This window comes from Primulina eburnea, chromosome 15 (assembly GCF_022965805.1).
Source record: "Primulina eburnea isolate SZY01 chromosome 15, ASM2296580v1, whole genome shotgun sequence".
In the NCBI taxonomy this organism is placed as follows: domain Eukaryota; kingdom Viridiplantae; phylum Streptophyta; class Magnoliopsida; order Lamiales; family Gesneriaceae; genus Primulina; species Primulina eburnea.
The window spans coordinates 1,949,620-1,965,677 of record NC_133115.1 but is presented as its reverse complement, the minus strand read 5'-3'; the positions used below and the strand labels follow the sequence as shown (position 1 = coordinate 1,965,677).

Below are 16,058 nucleotides of genomic sequence, written 5' to 3'. Positions count from 1 at the left end.
ATTGTATTCTTATAGCATGTTTTGATTTCTGTCGCTCTCCTTTTCTTTGTTTTTTCGTGCACAAATTATGATCTAACAATATATGCATACTAAGGTTCTACCCTTCCATACGATTTGATTTATTTATTTTTTCTTTTTCTTGTCCTAAAGGCTAAAAGCCACAATCGACTTTGGTCCATGGCATTTGAAAGGGTTTCGACTGAATGACTGTCGACTATATGGCCAATTAAAATAAGTAGGAAATCACTCCACTTGAAGATTGCTTTTTTGTGATCCTGGATTGGAACAGAAGGCCTGTTTATCTATATTTTTTAGTTCTAGTTTCAATTGTCCTAAATCTTTTGACTGATTGTCCACTCGATTCTAATGGCATATTACATCAAGTCCTTCCGAAAGTACAAGATATATAAAACCCTCTAAAAAACTTAATATACTAATATATCTTCTATTTTTTTTTTTAAAAAAAAGGTAAGTAAGCACATTTAACCCTTATTTTAAAAAGACTTGAGCATATTCACCCTATTTGACTGTTTGTAACAAGTTCTATGTCATTTTAAAAAACGAAGGTTTTAGATGCAATTTATTTTATACATGGGGTTTTTTATTTTTTCATAATTTTAACAAGATGTACTTGTGCAATTTTTCTTAAGAATAATGTTAAAAAATACATGTATCGTTACATGGATAATATACAAATATTTAATATACGTATAGCCACTAAGCTAGTTTACCTGTACTTCACTCTCTCGCCGCACTTAACCAACTTAACTACCAAAAATTCATAAAAAAAAATCCTCATAATCCCTCTAATTTTGATTCGTCCTTCAAAATCCTCCGCTGATTTCTTCAAGAATACCACTCTCTCTCCCACACAAACACCAAAAATTAATCAAAAAGACGAAAAGCGATAATTCTTTACTTCTTCTCACAATCGACAATGCTCAGATATTTTCTTCTCCGTGCAGTTCATCGCCATCTCTTCGCCATTTGCATCTGTTCCCTCCTCTGTTATTCACTCTTGTCAATCTTTCTCGTCACCATTCCAATCTTGCCATCGGATTTCGCCACAGTAAATGCTCCCTTTCTTGTCCTTTGTCTTTTTCCTTTAACCTTTTCAAATTATTTTCCAACATTTTTTCGTGGGTTTCCTGATCAGACGCAGTGGAATGGTTCTGTAGAGATTGTTGAAGATGTTTATCACTCGGCAGATGTTTTTCGGAGAAATTACGACGAAATGGAGAGGAAGTTCAAGATTTATGCATACAGAGATGGAGATGAATATGATGATAGTACACCAAGAACGATTCATTGGAAGTATGCAAGTGAAAGCTATTTTTTCAAGAATATCAGAGAGAGCTCGTTTCTGACAGACGATCCTCATCATGCCCATTTGTTCTTCATCCCACTTTCTTGTCACAAAATTCGCCAAAAGGTAAGCAAATTCTAATTACGTACAAATCTTTATATATATATATATATATATAAATTCATTTTCTTTGTTTCTTGTTTCTGAACAGTTGCCAGCGAAAAAACGCCATGCAAATTAAACTTATATATAAGTATAATTATTTATTATTCTAAAGTTGGATTCCATAGATTCTTCCTGTAAAGAAATAGTAAAATAATTACGATAATGTGGCGGGCTGAGGCGGAACACGGCGGCTGGGGTGTGGGTCCGGTGGTGGCATTGCTGTGTGTAGTAATGTTTTTGATATTCTGCCGCTGGGGATTGGTCCGGCCCGATTCAGCCTCCGCCATTTGCGATACTCCCCGTCTTCCAATCGTAGCCTTTTATCTCCCTCTTCAAGTCTAATATTTATAGGAATTAAATTGGCATTTCTTTGGATTGACGTCCTCTGCTACGCCAGGTATCCTCGTACCAGAAAATGGAATCATATGTCAAGGATTATGTCGAGGGCTTAATCCTCAAGTACCCGTACTGGAACAGAACACTCGGCTCCGACCACTTCTTCGTATCATGCCATGAATTCGACTTAGGAGCGACTCAAGGCGTTCATATGCTCGTCAAGAACTCCATACGAGCTGCCTGTTCTTCTAGTTATAGACATGGATTCATCCCACACAAAGATTTTGCAGTTCCTCAAATAAATCAGCCATTTGCACAACCAGCTGGAGGATATGCCTTACACAGGAGGTATTTATGGCGTTTCGAGCTCAATAATCTTAGCTACAGCGATGAAACACAAAATCTGAACTATGCATAGTTCCAAGTTTTGGGGTCCAATTATTAGTTGAAGCAATCACTTTCGAGAGATTGTTGGATATGCTTTCATGACAATAATATATTAGGTTTTGCACTTGATTCGATTACGACCAAAAGTTCTTTGGCCACAATTTATCGATCAATTTCTTCTATCCAAAACATGTTGCATAGGCTGATGTTTGATAGTGGCAGGACAATTCTTGGCTACTGGGAAGGCAAATGCAATTCGGATATAAGAAAGAAGCTGGTGCATCTATGGGGAAAAGACAAAGAACTTTATTTTCAGAACCAAACAGTGCCTAAACTAAGTACAATTTACAAATTTTACAGTGCAAAATTCTGCATTTGTCCTGCCAGCTCAAGTCACACAAGTGCTCGAATCACTAGGGCGATTCATTACGGATGTGTTCCTGGTAAATCACATCATATTACTGTAGCATTTTTTCCAAATCCTTTTTTGCTTCTATAATTTGATCTGGGATCTGCCATTTGCAGTAATCTTGGGAGATCACTTTGATTTGCCATTTGTTGACATTCTTGAATGGCGAAAATTTGCTCTTCTTTTGAAAGAGGCAGATGTGTACAAACTCAAGGACATTTTGAAGGCCAAAGCAGGTGCAGAATACAGAATGTTACACAACAATCTACTCAAGGTCGGTAAGATAAAAATATGGAAAAAAAATCTATTTTAGACCCAAGAGTCAATCTTGAATATTGCAACTACTTACCTTATTTTCTATGGATCAACAGGTGCAGAAACATTTCCAGTGGAATGCGCCCCCGGTGAAATTTGATGCATTCCATATGGTAATATATGATCTATGGTTGAGGAGGAACGTCGTTAAGTAATGAGCTCCACCAAGTTGTTACTCTGTTCTTACTCTTTTCTCCAAATTGTAGTGTGAAATGACAAACCATACTTGGGATCGTTGTTACGGCAAACATGATATAAAGAAGTCGACATTACATACAAATTTTAAAGCTAATAAAGCAGCGGATTTAATACATTTCTGGTCTCCCATTATGTTTGTTCTCCAGGAACAACAAATTTGTGAACAAGATTTTCATGCAACTTAAATCGGAAAAAGAAAAGGAAAAGGAAAGGCCTATATGTACTCTAGCTGATCCCGCATATCCAACTAATAGTACGTGAAGTATATGTACAAGAAACTCTCATATTCAAACAAGTCGAAAGACGGTTCAAGTCTCACTCCATTCATCAGCATCTAATTCATCACAACTGGCAGAGTAATTTCTTAATCACCTTTAAGCGTTCAACACTGTCTTTTCTGCGTTGGAAGTAATTGCATTAGCAGCAGGGGTAATGGTATCTGCGCCGCGAGCTTCACCATTGCTCTGTGCATGAAAATGAAAGTGTACACTAAGAAAACATAAAACTCTTCATATGAAATTTAGGAGAATAAATGAAAGAAAGAATATGTGGCTTTCATCACAGATATGAGAAACTTCTCAATTCTTTCATCGCAGATATGATAAACTTTTAAATTTAAATAGTGACGTACAATTTCAACAGCATCCATAAAATGTGGTTGCACGGCAACAATTGGAACTTTTGAAAGGTCTCTAAGTACTCCCTGCAACAGCAAAAGCTTCAATATGAGTAATTTAGAGAGAAGTAATTGCATCGATTCAACAATAAGAAAATTTAGAATGGACTAGATGTGGTATCATTGAATTTTATCCACACACAATAATTTATTTGGACTTCATGAAATGAGTTTTTATTGCTATCTTGTATTTGAAGTGTTTTTCCATATAAAAAGGTCAAAATGATCTTAATGTAAAAACTGACTCGCAAGTAGCAAAGAGCAGAATCTGGGTTCAAACGCACACGAGGGAGGGCAACTTTCTTCAGCTGGTAATGTTAAATAGAGATAACCGGACTAAAAATATAAAAATGGAAATGATGAAATTTCAGGAATTTTTGTAAAAATTTGTAGAGAGAGAACACTTTCAAAGTTATGACAGAATTTAGAAATATGCTTTCAGAAGTCATTTTAGCAGTCAAGCATTTTACTAAAATGGATCATATAAAACTCTTGTGCATGAACTCATCAAAGCCAATAGCACCAAACAAAGAATTTACTGCATGCGTATAAATAACTTAAAAAAGGCAAATCAAAGACTAACACAATCAGATAGGTGTTATTACCACAGCAAGTGTTCTCGATAATGAACAAATATAAGCACTGAATTTAAATAACCAGTTGAATGACTAATTTAAATATCAAGTTTTTGTTGTGGTTGGTTTGTTTAAAACGAATGAGTACATATACATATGAGAATTTTTATTTGGACATGGCGTCGACATTTACTAAAAGTGGCATTCACAGTACGCAGATAAAGTTCCACATTAGAAAAATCAAACTCATGGCCGATCTGAAAGAAATACTAAACCAGTGATATACAACACCTTGTTGGCCCACTTGAGACCACATGCATTGCACAGTGTCCTTGGTCCATCTGGCCCACGTCTCATCATAGGAGTGGACTTCGAACTAATCCCACAATGTCTACATCTGCTATAGGCAAGGAAATCCAACTGACACTTAAAAATCCATTAACAAACTAAAGCATAGATCAATACATCTCCACTGTGGCTCAATGTAATTATTTACCTGCTATGTCAAAATAACAAGAAAAGAAAGGAAGAGGACAACGAGGCTTAACAGATAACAGAATCACAAAAGTGAAAAAATGACACTCACAAGGTCTCCCGTTCTTCTTGGCCAGCATCAAAATCTGCAGTGGATGAACCTGGTTCCTCAGAAACTGACTTGGATGATGTAAACTGACCTTTCTTGCGCTGCATCCTGGAAGATTCATAATACATGTACTATATAAAGATGCAGATTTAAAATCAGTATGTCAATGAGTTGTGCTAGCCATTGATTTTTAAATATGATAATTAGGAATTTAGGATTGACATGATTTGCTACCAGTTTCTGGACACCAATCTTATGCCGAATCCAAACATTATGATTTGAAGATATTGATCCTGAAACCATCATAAAGTATGTCTCGATGTAGAATCTCTCTTGTTACCTAAGAATAGCAAGCTGCTTAATCTCGTAGAACATAAGAGCACACTGTTTAATTAGTCAAACTAATTTACAACATATAGTATGTTTTAGAACTAGCCAAGCGCATCTTGAATATCGAGTGAAAACTTTGTTGTGACATGTTTTTAAGTCCGTAGTGACCACCAATATCACATCATATCAATTTGATAAACCATAATTGAACACACTTCAACCCAGCATAAAGAAAACAAAAAACTTATGTTGAATGGAACACAAAGGTTACACTAAACTTATCCATTGAAACAATAAATGGAAGTATACATTCTTCCCCTCTCAAAAAAATTGAGAACTACAGTGTGCTGTCTCACAAGCACAGTCACACCTAATGCTTAAATGTTCACTGAATCAGGTGATTTATACACATCACATCAAAAAAATAATACACTCTGAAAGACTCATTTTATGCAAATCATAAAAAAAAAACAATCAGAATAAAAGTTTGACAAACTGAAGCGAAACTACAATATAGGCTGCTATCCATAAAAATTTAGCATACAAGACTTTCCAATGAGTCAAGAAGCGGAAATAAGAGACTGAATATGAGAACAATAACAAATCACCCATCATTACTGGACATTCTCTGATAGTTATATTACCTGAGAGCAACTTCCTTGCGCACAATATAGCGAATCTTCTTATCAAAGCATCTTTCTTTTCTCTTTTCTCTGAAACGGTTCAAAGAAGCAACCCTTTGTGGCTGACTCGACCTTCCGGCTTGATCAGCCAAGCCCTGTTGAGGCAAATGGAAAAGTCTTAACAGGTGTAAATTCATGACATGTCAAGATATTTCAGTACACGAAAATCAAATTAATTTATCCACACCCTATGGTTTGGAGGAGTCATCCCAGGCGTAGGAATAACAGTGGGTACTTCATAGCCGCCCAACAGTAACAGTACTGCCTGAACCTGAACATAAATGAAGGGGAGGAAAACCCTTAAATTGTCACAGACAAGCTAAGCACAAGGCAACTAAAGATAAAAAGCCTAAAACCGTGGCCACATGTCACACTACAATGTCAATGATCCATAATAACCTACATTCACTTCAGATTCTCGAGTTGACCTATGAAAAATCAAAGATGAATACTTCCATTCTGTATGAGAAAACAATCTTATACCATCCATCATCTCATCTCTCTGACTAGTTAAGCTTTATTCTACAGTTAATTCAACACACAATCAGGTAAACCAAAGAGACTAGCGAATCACACCACCCACGTAAAGAATGAAGGTTCCAAAGCAACAAATTTCCAACAGCAAAGTTAATTTCAAACACGATAAACTAAATTCCGTAACTTCTAAGTCAAAAATCCATGCAATTACCAAACGAAAAACAGAATGAGGGGCAAAATACCTTCTCCGGCGTAACGGAGTCGAAAACATAAACTTCCCCCTGAAACGACAGCGTAAGCTGGTCCGCACCAACATCCCCACCAGCAGAAGCCACGACCGGGGCCAAAGCCGAATCGTAGAGCGCGTGAGGGCCAACAACCTCCACGCCGTCCATGACCCCACCTCCAGCGGAATCATGGAGCGCGTGCGGCGAGTGGGGGGCGTCGTAACCGATCTGAGATGAGGGAATCTGTTCTATGGAGTCTCCATTGGAGCACTGAATGACATCTTCTTTCTCGTCCTTGCCGGCGCGATTTGTTCCATGCTTCTGGAGGAGTTGTACGTTGGCGCTGTTCATGGAGGAATGTGGTTGTCCGTACATGGGATGTGGAGATTTGACGATACGGGGTGTCCAAGTCTATGGCAAGTCCCTCGGAGGAAGGGCTCTTTTGCAATTTTAGCACAAATCTACGGCCCAATTTTACTAATTAAAAGCAAATTAACCCCCACAAATCATTAAATAGCCGAACACACCTTTGGGTCTGTACTAATTAACAATTTGCGCCTCCTCGCTTCTCTCAATATGTATATATTCTATAACTACCATGGAAATGGGCCAACCCAGCAGCCCTTGGAGTTCCAAACCAATCCCTTCCCCCACCCCGTACGAGTATAAGAGACACGCGGCGGCTTCTACGAATTCTTAATACAGTGGAATACCATTTCTTGACCAGCTGGCGCGAGTAAAGTGGTTGTCTTTCTTTTTATATTATACAAACAATTATAATCTGTATAAAGTTGTTCATATCTCGCTAATTCGAGTTTCCCACTAACAAATCTGCTCGAGGATTGCAGAAATTCCCATTCAAACCAATAATAGCAGTGTTTTCGGGAGGACCAGGATGGACGGAGAGAGTTCGCTCGTGGGTCACCGCAACGATGGACATTCGTCCGCCCGGTCGCGGTCAAGGGGGCCGGACCTATTCTTGATTACCTGTCGGGGCTTCGGCGTCGTTACTGCGCTATCTGCTATTTTCTGCATTGCGATTAACGTCATGTCCGCCATTCAATCCTTCAGGAACGTAAACGACGTGAGTTTAAGAATTTTCTTCATTTTTTTGCGGACTTTGGGCATGCTTAATTCTTTTTTACTTTTTTTTTTTTTTGTGTTCAGATATTTGATGGGATTTTCCGGTGTTATGCGGTGGTTATAGCTATATTTGTGGTTATTGCGGAGACCGAGTGGGAATTCTTTCTAAACTTCTCCAAGGTTTGCTCCGTTTACTCATCTTTTCTCACTCTATGTTTTTAACCTAGAAACAGTGCTGTAAAATCTTGAATATAAATTTTAGTGTAAATATTATAAGATAGTTCAAGAAATTTGAGCATAAATTCAGGCATGAAATCATGTAGGCATTTTGAGAAGAGGGTCCCCTGCAATTACATCTTACTGCTAGTTTTCCAGTTCAGTTTTTTTATCTCCTTTCCAGTGAAATGATTGTACCCAACTGTTCATGGATGATTTAAATTTTTCTTAAAAGAAAACTAGAAATGCTAAACGACTTCCCTAAGCGTTTATTTTGTCACCGGTGTATATAGCTTTTTGATAAACCTAGCCAGAAAAATTGAAAGATGGTCCCATGGGGGGGGGGGGGGGGGGGAGGTTGCAATTTTAGAAAATTTACAGATAAAAATTTGGCACCTATCGGTTCTGTCCCAGCGGTATCACCTTCAAAACCAAGATAAAAAATTTCATTTGCTTCAATAGGTATGATTATTTGAGTTTGAGAATCCAGATGCTTCTGGAGTAATAAATAAAACAAAGATTAATCTGATGGGATGGGATTAAAAATTTGAAACCTGTATCTGTAAAGACCCTGTCTTGGCCACAGTCTTACCATGTTTGAAGATTTAAATGTTATTTTGTGAGATTGATATCCATACAATGCGATGAGAGGGTAAATGTATTAAGTATTCATCATAATGTTGCAGGTTCTGCAGTATTGGGTTGGCAGAGGAATGCTGCAGATCTTGTAAGTATATACCAGGGAAAATAATGCATGCATATTTCAAAAAACACGAATCTTAATTTTTTCATAAAGTGAATTTATACTAGTGACATAACTTTCGAAAACCGTTCTATCCCTTGCCGTCCAACTCTGCAAGACAGCAGTAGATTATCATCATGCTCATATTGATAGGTAAATATTAATGCTTACTAGATTAATTGAGTATGGGTGCACAGTTAGACAAAGCTACTTCCTTGTTTTATAACACAAATAGTAGTCAGTCACGCGGTGAGCACGCATGATATTTTAAAATTTAAAATGGAATAAAATATAAAATTTTCTGATGAGAGAAGTTGTAGTTGGAAAGAAATTAAAGTAAATAGCAATCGGAAAATAAAAAAGGTGAGATAAGAAGAACAGGAAAAGGTGAAAATGCCTCACCTAGAGACCACTAAGGTGGTCTTCCATTGTAACGCTAGATTGCTGTTGTTGCGTATATTGGATAATGGGTCAAATGAAATTTAACTGCATCTGTTTATTTTTGGAGACCCTGTATGTATACATACAGCGTCTTTACATCTATGGTGTCGCTGATCTTAATTATCTTATTTGGGCAATTCAAGTGTTGCAGTAATGACCAGAGCGTACCCTGAGCATTTACGGAACCATCAAGAACTTTTTATTCTCCAGAGCATAGCATCCTATTTGCTCCTTGGATGTGGTGTTATTTATGTTATATCCGTAAGTTCAAGAAATCATGTACCTACTAGTTGATATGTTATTACTTGTTAGGCTCATTGCATCAGTTGCGTATGCATAATCAAGTCAGGGCACAAATGACTTCTTACATAAATCCGTTTGTGTCAGGGGATATTTTGCCTGGGTATGCTCAAACGCACTCACCAAAAAAGCCATGTGTCACGAGATCAAGCGATAAAGGATCTCGAGGTAATCCCCTGAGTTGCCTTACTAAAGTTTAGCTGTTAAGATACTTGTTGAACGATAAAATTAGCATATAGTATTCTCATTTTCTAGTCATCTCATTCAGCATTTAGCTGTTCTTGAGATCCAAGTTTTAAAAAGTAACAAGGGTCTGTAGTTGTTCCAAATCAGAGTTCATATATTGTGAAAGATTTGATGATTCCAAACCCTTCAACTCTATTTGTTGTTCTTTCAACGCTTCCTACTTTGGATTGGATCTTGTTGTATCTGTTCCATGTTTGAAGAATCACATAATAAATATGATGCAATGACAATGACAGAAACTCCAGCGTCGTAGAGAAGAGCTTGAGGCGTTATTGCTTGAAGATCAAGCATGAAAAACCAGATTGCCACAAAGTTAATGTTGAGCTTTGTAAATCATGTCATCTCAATATGTTACAAGTAAAAGAATTAGTTTGCCAGGAGTAGTTATTTCGCTATTTGTTTGGATCCCAGATTGCATTGTGTTGTATAGTTTGTGAAATTTTAGCTCTTTTCAGTTTGTGGTTCTCTGTTCAGGAACAATTCCTGTTGTATTCATTTGATCTGTTTGTTTGGTGGTGTTACTTGGACTGAAAAACAGTAAAAATAATTTCTGGAATTTCAGTCCAATATTATCAACAGGTGTTTTTTTGTTGTATTATTGGTATTTGTGTGTTATAAGGTCTTTAAGCACCAATAAGTATCATGTTCTGATTGAAAAATAATCGAAACTAAATTGACATTTTTTCATAATCAAAATAGATCACGAGTCAATTGCAATCTCGGAAAAAGAATTATTTACGGGCTCAATTTCAGTTGAAAATAATTAACGATGGCTTGGTTAATTTCCAGTTTTTGTGTGAAAGTACACCAAACTTCGTTTTTATTATTTCAGTAGACTTTACTTGATTTTTAAATAAATACAAAATTTATACTTGGATTGGTGTTGAAAACTACTAAATATCAAAATTAAGAACTTTTAAATGGTATAAATTTTAAGAGTGTAATTTTTCAAATCATCCGTTTGTATCATTTTATTTTTAATTGATTGGATAATTTTTGAAATTTTATTTCCAGAGATTCAAAATTAATATTTTTGAGATATAATAATCACTTAATGAAGTGAGGTTTATCAGGAGGCCTAAATCTGATTGTCTAGAATGAACTTTCTTGATATATTGGGAGAGAGGTTCAAAAGCACACGTTCTTATTAAAGATCAGACACCTATATTTTCTGACTAAATCCAGTATGTCTTGGATTCAGAAACATACAAGGGAGAAATAATTCAGACATCCACAAGCCAAAGGAAAACTGTTTTTTTAATAATGCGTCACCAAATTGGTGAATATCCGAATTCAAATCTAAAATGATCTTGAGTTGATATACTTATAATAGGACGGAAAAATTACGAGTGGCCTTTCGTTTCTGATGAACTTGATTTCTGTGAAAATTTGCGCCACCTTTGCTTGCTTTTCTCCAGTGACACCTTGCTTTGAGAAAAGTTAGAGAGCCCCTGTCTAAAAGCTCCTAGATTCACGCCATTGCCCACCAAGATGCTTGTAACACCCATTTTAGAAACCTATGTGAGAGTCAAAGAGAGAAACTGTGATAACAGCCAATAACAGCAGAGGAATCATACATTTTGTTGTTGTTGTTGGGGGGGGGGGTGGATATGGGATATAAACCTAAAACTCTTAGGGGCAGCAAAAACTTCCTAGTATAGTGCATTTGCAAAAATAATTTTCCAGAATCTCTTCTTGTAAGCCGTTGAATAAATAACACAACTGGAGAAGATATCTCACCGTATCTATGTTGCGATCCTCATCATCAAAAAAAAGCATTTCATTATATGGAATGCCTGTCTTCCGATGGATTTTCTGAAAGTGGTCGGTTTTGTGGGTCCAGCTGGAAAATATCTCCTGGAATTTTTAAAATATTCAGTACATGTCTCCTTGCTAACAATATACGAAAAGTCTTCATTTGGCAATGCATGATACATCTCAAACACTAGAACTGCCGAAAATTAATTTGAATACATACAAGGATTGGCAAGTAGCTCAACTAATCACATCTTTACATCAAATCCCCATTTGAGAGCAATGTGAAATTTACATTCATGTTTCCAGGGCAAGTCGAGATTAACACAAAAATTGACATTTCACACCTTATATCTTGCATCTTAATGGTCAAACTCCCACATTTTCGTTTGCTGAATTGAACAAAAAATTTTCATTAAAATTAAAAAACCGACCAAATTTTATTCTAGTTTTGATTGAGGTATAGAAAAGTCAAAAATATCTCCATGCATACAAAAAACTAAGCCATGAGACATGTTGTCTTAATATTGTTGGCAATGTCATTATTCTCTGCACAAGCCTCTTATAATGGAGGAGCATAATCTCTTTTCACATTACTTATTTTGAAGAGGAAAATCATGGGATGCTATTGACATAAAAACTCGGTACACAACAAAATAAAATATTTAGCTCACCTGAGAAACAAACATTGATTTTACCCCTAATTTCTCAAGGAAAGTGTTCGCTATATCAGGAGTAGGCGACCTTGATGCAATAGCAATATCAACGCCTTTCTCTTCAAGAGCATTCAATATGCCTTTGGCATGAGGATATAATGATGGCATCTCGCGTTTAGAAAGACATTCACTGAAATAAATCAACATATTAGATTAGCATACCAATGTTCTCAAGAAACTAAAAAGGCAAGCATGCAATTCAGGATAAGACAATTAAAGCATATACATCAGTCACAGCCACCAAGAAAATAAATCGATCAGCATAATTTTAAAAAAATGCAATCTAGTTACCATCTGTTTGCTAATTAACATACCACCATGACTAAAAGGCACAACAAATCAAATTAAACTATTGAAGTAAAATGGTTATGTCGTTGCTGATATAAAATCCCAAAATCGCAGTTCGAATCCAGTTCTAACTGGTTATATAACAGATTTAACACATTCAAGCACTGGCATGTGGCAGTTGTGGCACTAAACTCTCGAAGCCTTTGAGGATGGGTACAAGGGTTATGAACACAACCATTAACCAACAGAGTAACAATCACCATCATTTCTCGGCCTAGAAGCTTTTCGAAATTGGTGTCAATTTCCATTACGAAGTTCATTTCAATTAGTTTCTGTGGTAAATTGGACTCGTTAACACAAAAGAGAAGATTAAAATTTTGAAATTCTTACGCAAAGTATCGCATAACTTAATCAACCTGACGATAGTTCCTTTTAAATGGATTCATAAAAACAGAAAATACAGCAACATCCATACTTGTACCACCTTCGATCATCAGCATCCCGCGCAATATAGAAACAGCTGCGGGAATTTCCAAGATTTTTTTTTTCGCAAACTGAGCCAAAAAATACACTAATACGGATGTCTTTAACATATTCCAAGATAGAAAATTTCAATCGGCACAAATCAAAATGCATCAGCGGAAAAAAATTCATAAAAATAACACGGGAAAAGAGGTAGAAAAGAAGATCAATACCAGTAGAAAGGCCAGAGGGTATAATCTAGATCGAAAACAACAAGACGCGGGAGAGCTTGAAACAATCCGAGGATCTCCATTGCTTCATTCTTCACCCCATCGTCTCCCATGATTCCCTCTGTTGATGATTTTGAGTCCTCGCGGTCTCATTTGGAATTTATACAGAAACTTTTCCCTGGATTCTTCAAATTACAGGGCCACCCCATAATTTATCACTTCTTACAAAATCACCCCAAAAAATTATTTTTATGGTAATTTAAAATATAACTTTTATTTGACCAAAATTTTGATATAAGATTATTTTCAATCTATCTAGGTCAACTTATACTTGTCCAAAATAATTATTTTACAATTCCATCAAATATCTATTTATTAATATATATTTACATGATATTTCATATAATAATTATATTAAAAAAATTAATACTTTACTACAATTATTTAAAACATAAACTAAATTAATTAAAATAATTATAAATACTTTAAGTCTATAATTAAAATCAAACTTATTTTACAAGAATTAAGAAAAATTGCGGCCACAACTGCCATCCTCGTTCAACTTTTTCCATCGACATTCTATCTAGATCCGCAGTACTTTCTACAAATTTACGCGAAAATAATATAATCTTTCTCGTACAAGTACTCGTTCATCTTTTTTCCCGCCATGCGCATCAAACCCCTCACATGTTCTTTTGCCTCTTCTTTGGATGCACTACTTTGATTCATGTAACATTGGATTGATGTTGGTGCATCACCTCTCTCCATCTCCTCCTAGTTAGATCATAAATGGACGTCACATTTTTCTAGATTTTGTCCGCAAAATGGTAACATAATCCAATTTTGGATTATAGTCTTCTTGGATTGTAGTCTTCTTGGATTTATAAACTACACAAAACTCCTCTGAGACGTCTCACGGGTCAATTTTGTGAAACAAATATTCTATATGGTCATCCACAAAAAAATATTACTTTTTATATCAAATATATTAATTTCTATTGTGAATATAAACATGATCGATCCGTTTCACGAATAAAGATCTGTGAGACTATCTTATGAAAGATTTACTCTATAAACTAATAGATACATAACAACAACACGCGGGTCGAATTCTTTTAAACACAAGCATTTTGTAGATCCCTTGGATAGTTGTTGGTGATTTAGAATTATATAGGTAGACAACCAAAAATTCAACATAAAGTTCTAGTCAACATAACAAACAAAGAGATTACATATTAAAAAGTTAGAAACTAAGAAAAAGATATATCATAATTAGAGCTGTTACACAGACAAACTCAAGGAAAGAGGGGATGGACCGCAAAAAACACGTCATTTGGTTGGGCAGGTTAGGCCAGCTTCCATCTCGACATGATGGAAATCTTCAACTCAACCCAACCCAAGATAGGTTGTGGATTAATAAAAAATAATTTTTTTATAATTAATTAAATCTATCATTTCGTAAATAAATATTTATAAAAAAAATCTCAACGAAATTATTAATTATTATTTCACATTTGTACATTTTATACAAAGTATTTGACAAAAAAAATCACAACTTTCCCTAAAAAAAATACACATATCACCATAAATCCATAATGCCTTAAAAAATTTCATTCCAGGCCAACGGACCAATCTGAGCCAGCTCACCTGGGCCCGTGCAAGCTCATTTATGTCCATCTTTAAATGAGTTGACAAAATTTTAACCCAACCTACTTAAATTACTTGCGGAGTGGATCAACCCGACAGACTCAACTCAAATTGAAAGCTCTATCATAATGATTTTTTAGTGTGTTTTATTCAAGCAACTTATAAATGTAAACCGCAAAAAAAAATGTTGGTTGCAATTTTTTTCATTTAAACACATAAGTTATATTCAACGTTCCGAAGTAAAGAGATTTAAAAATTTAAAACTTTTTTTAAAAAAAATATATCATAATTATCTTTGTGACCATATTTTATTAAAGTAATTTATAAATACAAACCATAAAAATTTAAAAAGAATAAAAAATATAAATTAAATATCAGGAAAACCACATTATATAGTTGATATTTTTTATTATATAATTTAACAAAAAAATCATATGATACAGTCTTATAGGTTAATTTTATGACACCCCGGAAAAAAAATTATTTTTTATACCAAAAAAAATATTACTTTTTATTGTAATATGAGAATTGTTGATCCGTCTCACAAATAAAGATCCGTGAAACAGTTTCACAAAAGACCTACTCTTAATTTAAACATATAATTTCTAGCTAATTGCCACAAATAGAATAAAGATATTAGAAAATTAAAAAATCTAAGAAAAACATATAAATTATATTTAAACATATAATTTATAGCTAATGACCACAAGTAGAATTAAGATATTTGAAAATTATAACTCTAAAAAAGAAATATAACTTTTATTTAAACATATAATTTTTTTATAATGACCATAAGTAGAATAAAGAAATTAGAAAATTATAAACTCTAAAAAATATATCACAAAGATTTTACCATATTTATTCGAGTAATTTATAAATATAAAAGTCATATAACTTTTATTCAAATATATAATTTTTGGTTAATAACTACAAGTAAAATAAATAAATTAGAAAATTATAAATCTAAAAGTAGATGTATCACAGTGATCTTTTATCATATTTTATTTAGGAAATTTATAAATGTGTACCCAAAAAATTTTGGTCCCAAAAAATATTTTTGTAAACACATCAGTTCTAGCCAACGTCACAGACAAATAAATTACATGTTAAAAAATTGAAAACTCTAGAAAAATGCATATAAGAATGATATTTTGTCATGTTTTATTCAAATAATTTATAGATATAGACGACAAAAAAAATTTGATTGACTCATCTCATGAATAGAGATCTGTAAACCGTATAATAAGAGACATACTTTAATTAAA

The 16,058-nt window shown here is 34.7% G+C and overlaps 4 protein-coding genes across 7 annotated transcripts; 2 read left to right on the top strand and 2 right to left on the bottom strand.

Moving 5' to 3' along the window:
* Positions 1 to 854: 854 nt before the first annotated feature.
* Positions 855 to 3,580, top strand: LOC140813636 (probable glycosyltransferase At5g03795). 2 transcript variants are annotated; one of them, XM_073172241.1, is made up of 6 exons: positions 855 to 1,069; positions 1,157 to 1,432; positions 1,869 to 2,155; positions 2,417 to 2,637; positions 2,720 to 2,877; positions 2,975 to 3,580. In XM_073172241.1, the coding sequence occupies exons 1-6, from the start codon at positions 938 to 940 to the stop codon at positions 3,071 to 3,073; spliced, it is 1,173 nt and encodes a 390-aa protein (XP_073028342.1). In that variant the 5' UTR covers positions 855 to 937; the 3' UTR covers positions 3,074 to 3,580. The 2 variants fall into 2 exon arrangements, with proteins under 2 accessions (XP_073028342.1, XP_073028341.1); XM_073172240.1 differs by having other exon boundaries at positions 855 to 1,432.
* On the bottom strand, positions 3,172 to 7,127 carry LOC140813637 (GATA transcription factor 24-like). Of its 2 annotated transcripts, none has more exons than XM_073172242.1 (7): positions 6,683 to 7,127; positions 6,151 to 6,234; positions 5,925 to 6,058; positions 4,954 to 5,058; positions 4,659 to 4,767; positions 3,748 to 3,819; positions 3,172 to 3,580 (listed from the first exon to the last, which is right to left on the bottom strand). In XM_073172242.1, the coding sequence occupies exons 1-7, from the start codon at positions 7,040 to 7,042 to the stop codon at positions 3,491 to 3,493; spliced, it is 954 nt and encodes a 317-aa protein (XP_073028343.1). In that variant the 5' UTR covers positions 7,043 to 7,127; the 3' UTR covers positions 3,172 to 3,490. The 2 variants fall into 2 exon arrangements, with proteins under 2 accessions (XP_073028343.1, XP_073028344.1); XM_073172243.1 differs by having other exon boundaries at positions 4,659 to 4,764.
* A 145-nt stretch (positions 7,128 to 7,272) lies between these two features.
* LOC140813638 (uncharacterized) lies at positions 7,273 to 10,273 on the top strand. Of its 2 annotated transcripts, XM_073172246.1 has the most exons (7): positions 7,273 to 7,411; positions 7,516 to 7,751; positions 7,835 to 7,930; positions 8,653 to 8,693; positions 9,293 to 9,410; positions 9,537 to 9,617; positions 9,932 to 10,273. In XM_073172246.1, the coding sequence occupies exons 2-7, from the start codon at positions 7,563 to 7,565 to the stop codon at positions 9,986 to 9,988; spliced, it is 582 nt and encodes a 193-aa protein (XP_073028347.1). In that variant the 5' UTR covers positions 7,273 to 7,411; positions 7,516 to 7,562; the 3' UTR covers positions 9,989 to 10,273. The 2 variants fall into 2 exon arrangements, with proteins under 2 accessions (XP_073028347.1, XP_073028346.1); XM_073172245.1 differs by having other exon boundaries at positions 7,274 to 7,751.
* Positions 10,274 to 10,822: 549 nt separating this feature from the next.
* On the bottom strand, positions 10,823 to 13,309 carry LOC140815103 (uncharacterized). Its single transcript, XM_073174215.1, has 4 exons — positions 13,150 to 13,309; positions 12,125 to 12,296; positions 11,436 to 11,552; positions 10,823 to 11,212 (listed from the first exon to the last, which is right to left on the bottom strand). The coding sequence occupies exons 1-4, from the start codon at positions 13,257 to 13,259 to the stop codon at positions 11,039 to 11,041; spliced, it is 573 nt and encodes a 190-aa protein (XP_073030316.1). The 5' UTR covers positions 13,260 to 13,309; the 3' UTR covers positions 10,823 to 11,038.
* Between the last annotated feature and the right edge of the window lie 2,749 nt (positions 13,310 to 16,058).

Coding starts and splice junctions, on each gene's coding strand:
- LOC140813637 (XM_073172242.1), bottom strand. CDS start 7,042: ATGTACGGACAACCACATTCCTCCATGAACAGCGCCAACGTACAACTC. Junction 4,768..4,953: donor CAAGAAGAACGGGAGACCTT/GTGAGTGTCATT, acceptor CCTTGCCTATAG/CAGATGTAGACATTGTGGGA. Junction 3,581..3,747: donor TTATGGATGCTGTTGAAATT/GTACGTCACTAT, acceptor TTTCATGCACAG/AGCAATGGTGAAGCTCGCGG.
- LOC140813636 (XM_073172240.1), top strand. CDS start 938: ATGCTCAGATATTTTCTTCTCCGTGCAGTTCATCGCCATCTCTTCGCC. Junction 1,433..1,868: donor GTCACAAAATTCGCCAAAAG/GTAAGCAAATTC, acceptor CTGCTACGCCAG/GTATCCTCGTACCAGAAAAT. Junction 2,156..2,416: donor GGATATGCCTTACACAGGAG/GTATTTATGGCG, acceptor TGATAGTGGCAG/GACAATTCTTGGCTACTGGG.
- LOC140815103 (XM_073174215.1), bottom strand. CDS start 13,259: ATGGGAGACGATGGGGTGAAGAATGAAGCAATGGAGATCCTCGGATTG. Junction 12,297..13,149: donor ACCCTCTGGCCTTTCTACTG/GTATTGATCTTC, acceptor GATTTATTTCAG/TGAATGTCTTTCTAAACGCG. Junction 11,213..11,435: donor AGGATCGCAACATAGATACG/GTGAGATATCTT, acceptor ACTCTCACATAG/GTTTCTAAAATGGGTGTTAC.
- LOC140813638 (XM_073172246.1), top strand. CDS start 7,563: ATGGACGGAGAGAGTTCGCTCGTGGGTCACCGCAACGATGGACATTCG. Junction 7,931..8,652: donor TCTTTCTAAACTTCTCCAAG/GTTTGCTCCGTT, acceptor ATAATGTTGCAG/GTTCTGCAGTATTGGGTTGG. Junction 8,694..9,292: donor AGAGGAATGCTGCAGATCTT/GTAAGTATATAC, acceptor GGGCAATTCAAG/TGTTGCAGTAATGACCAGAG.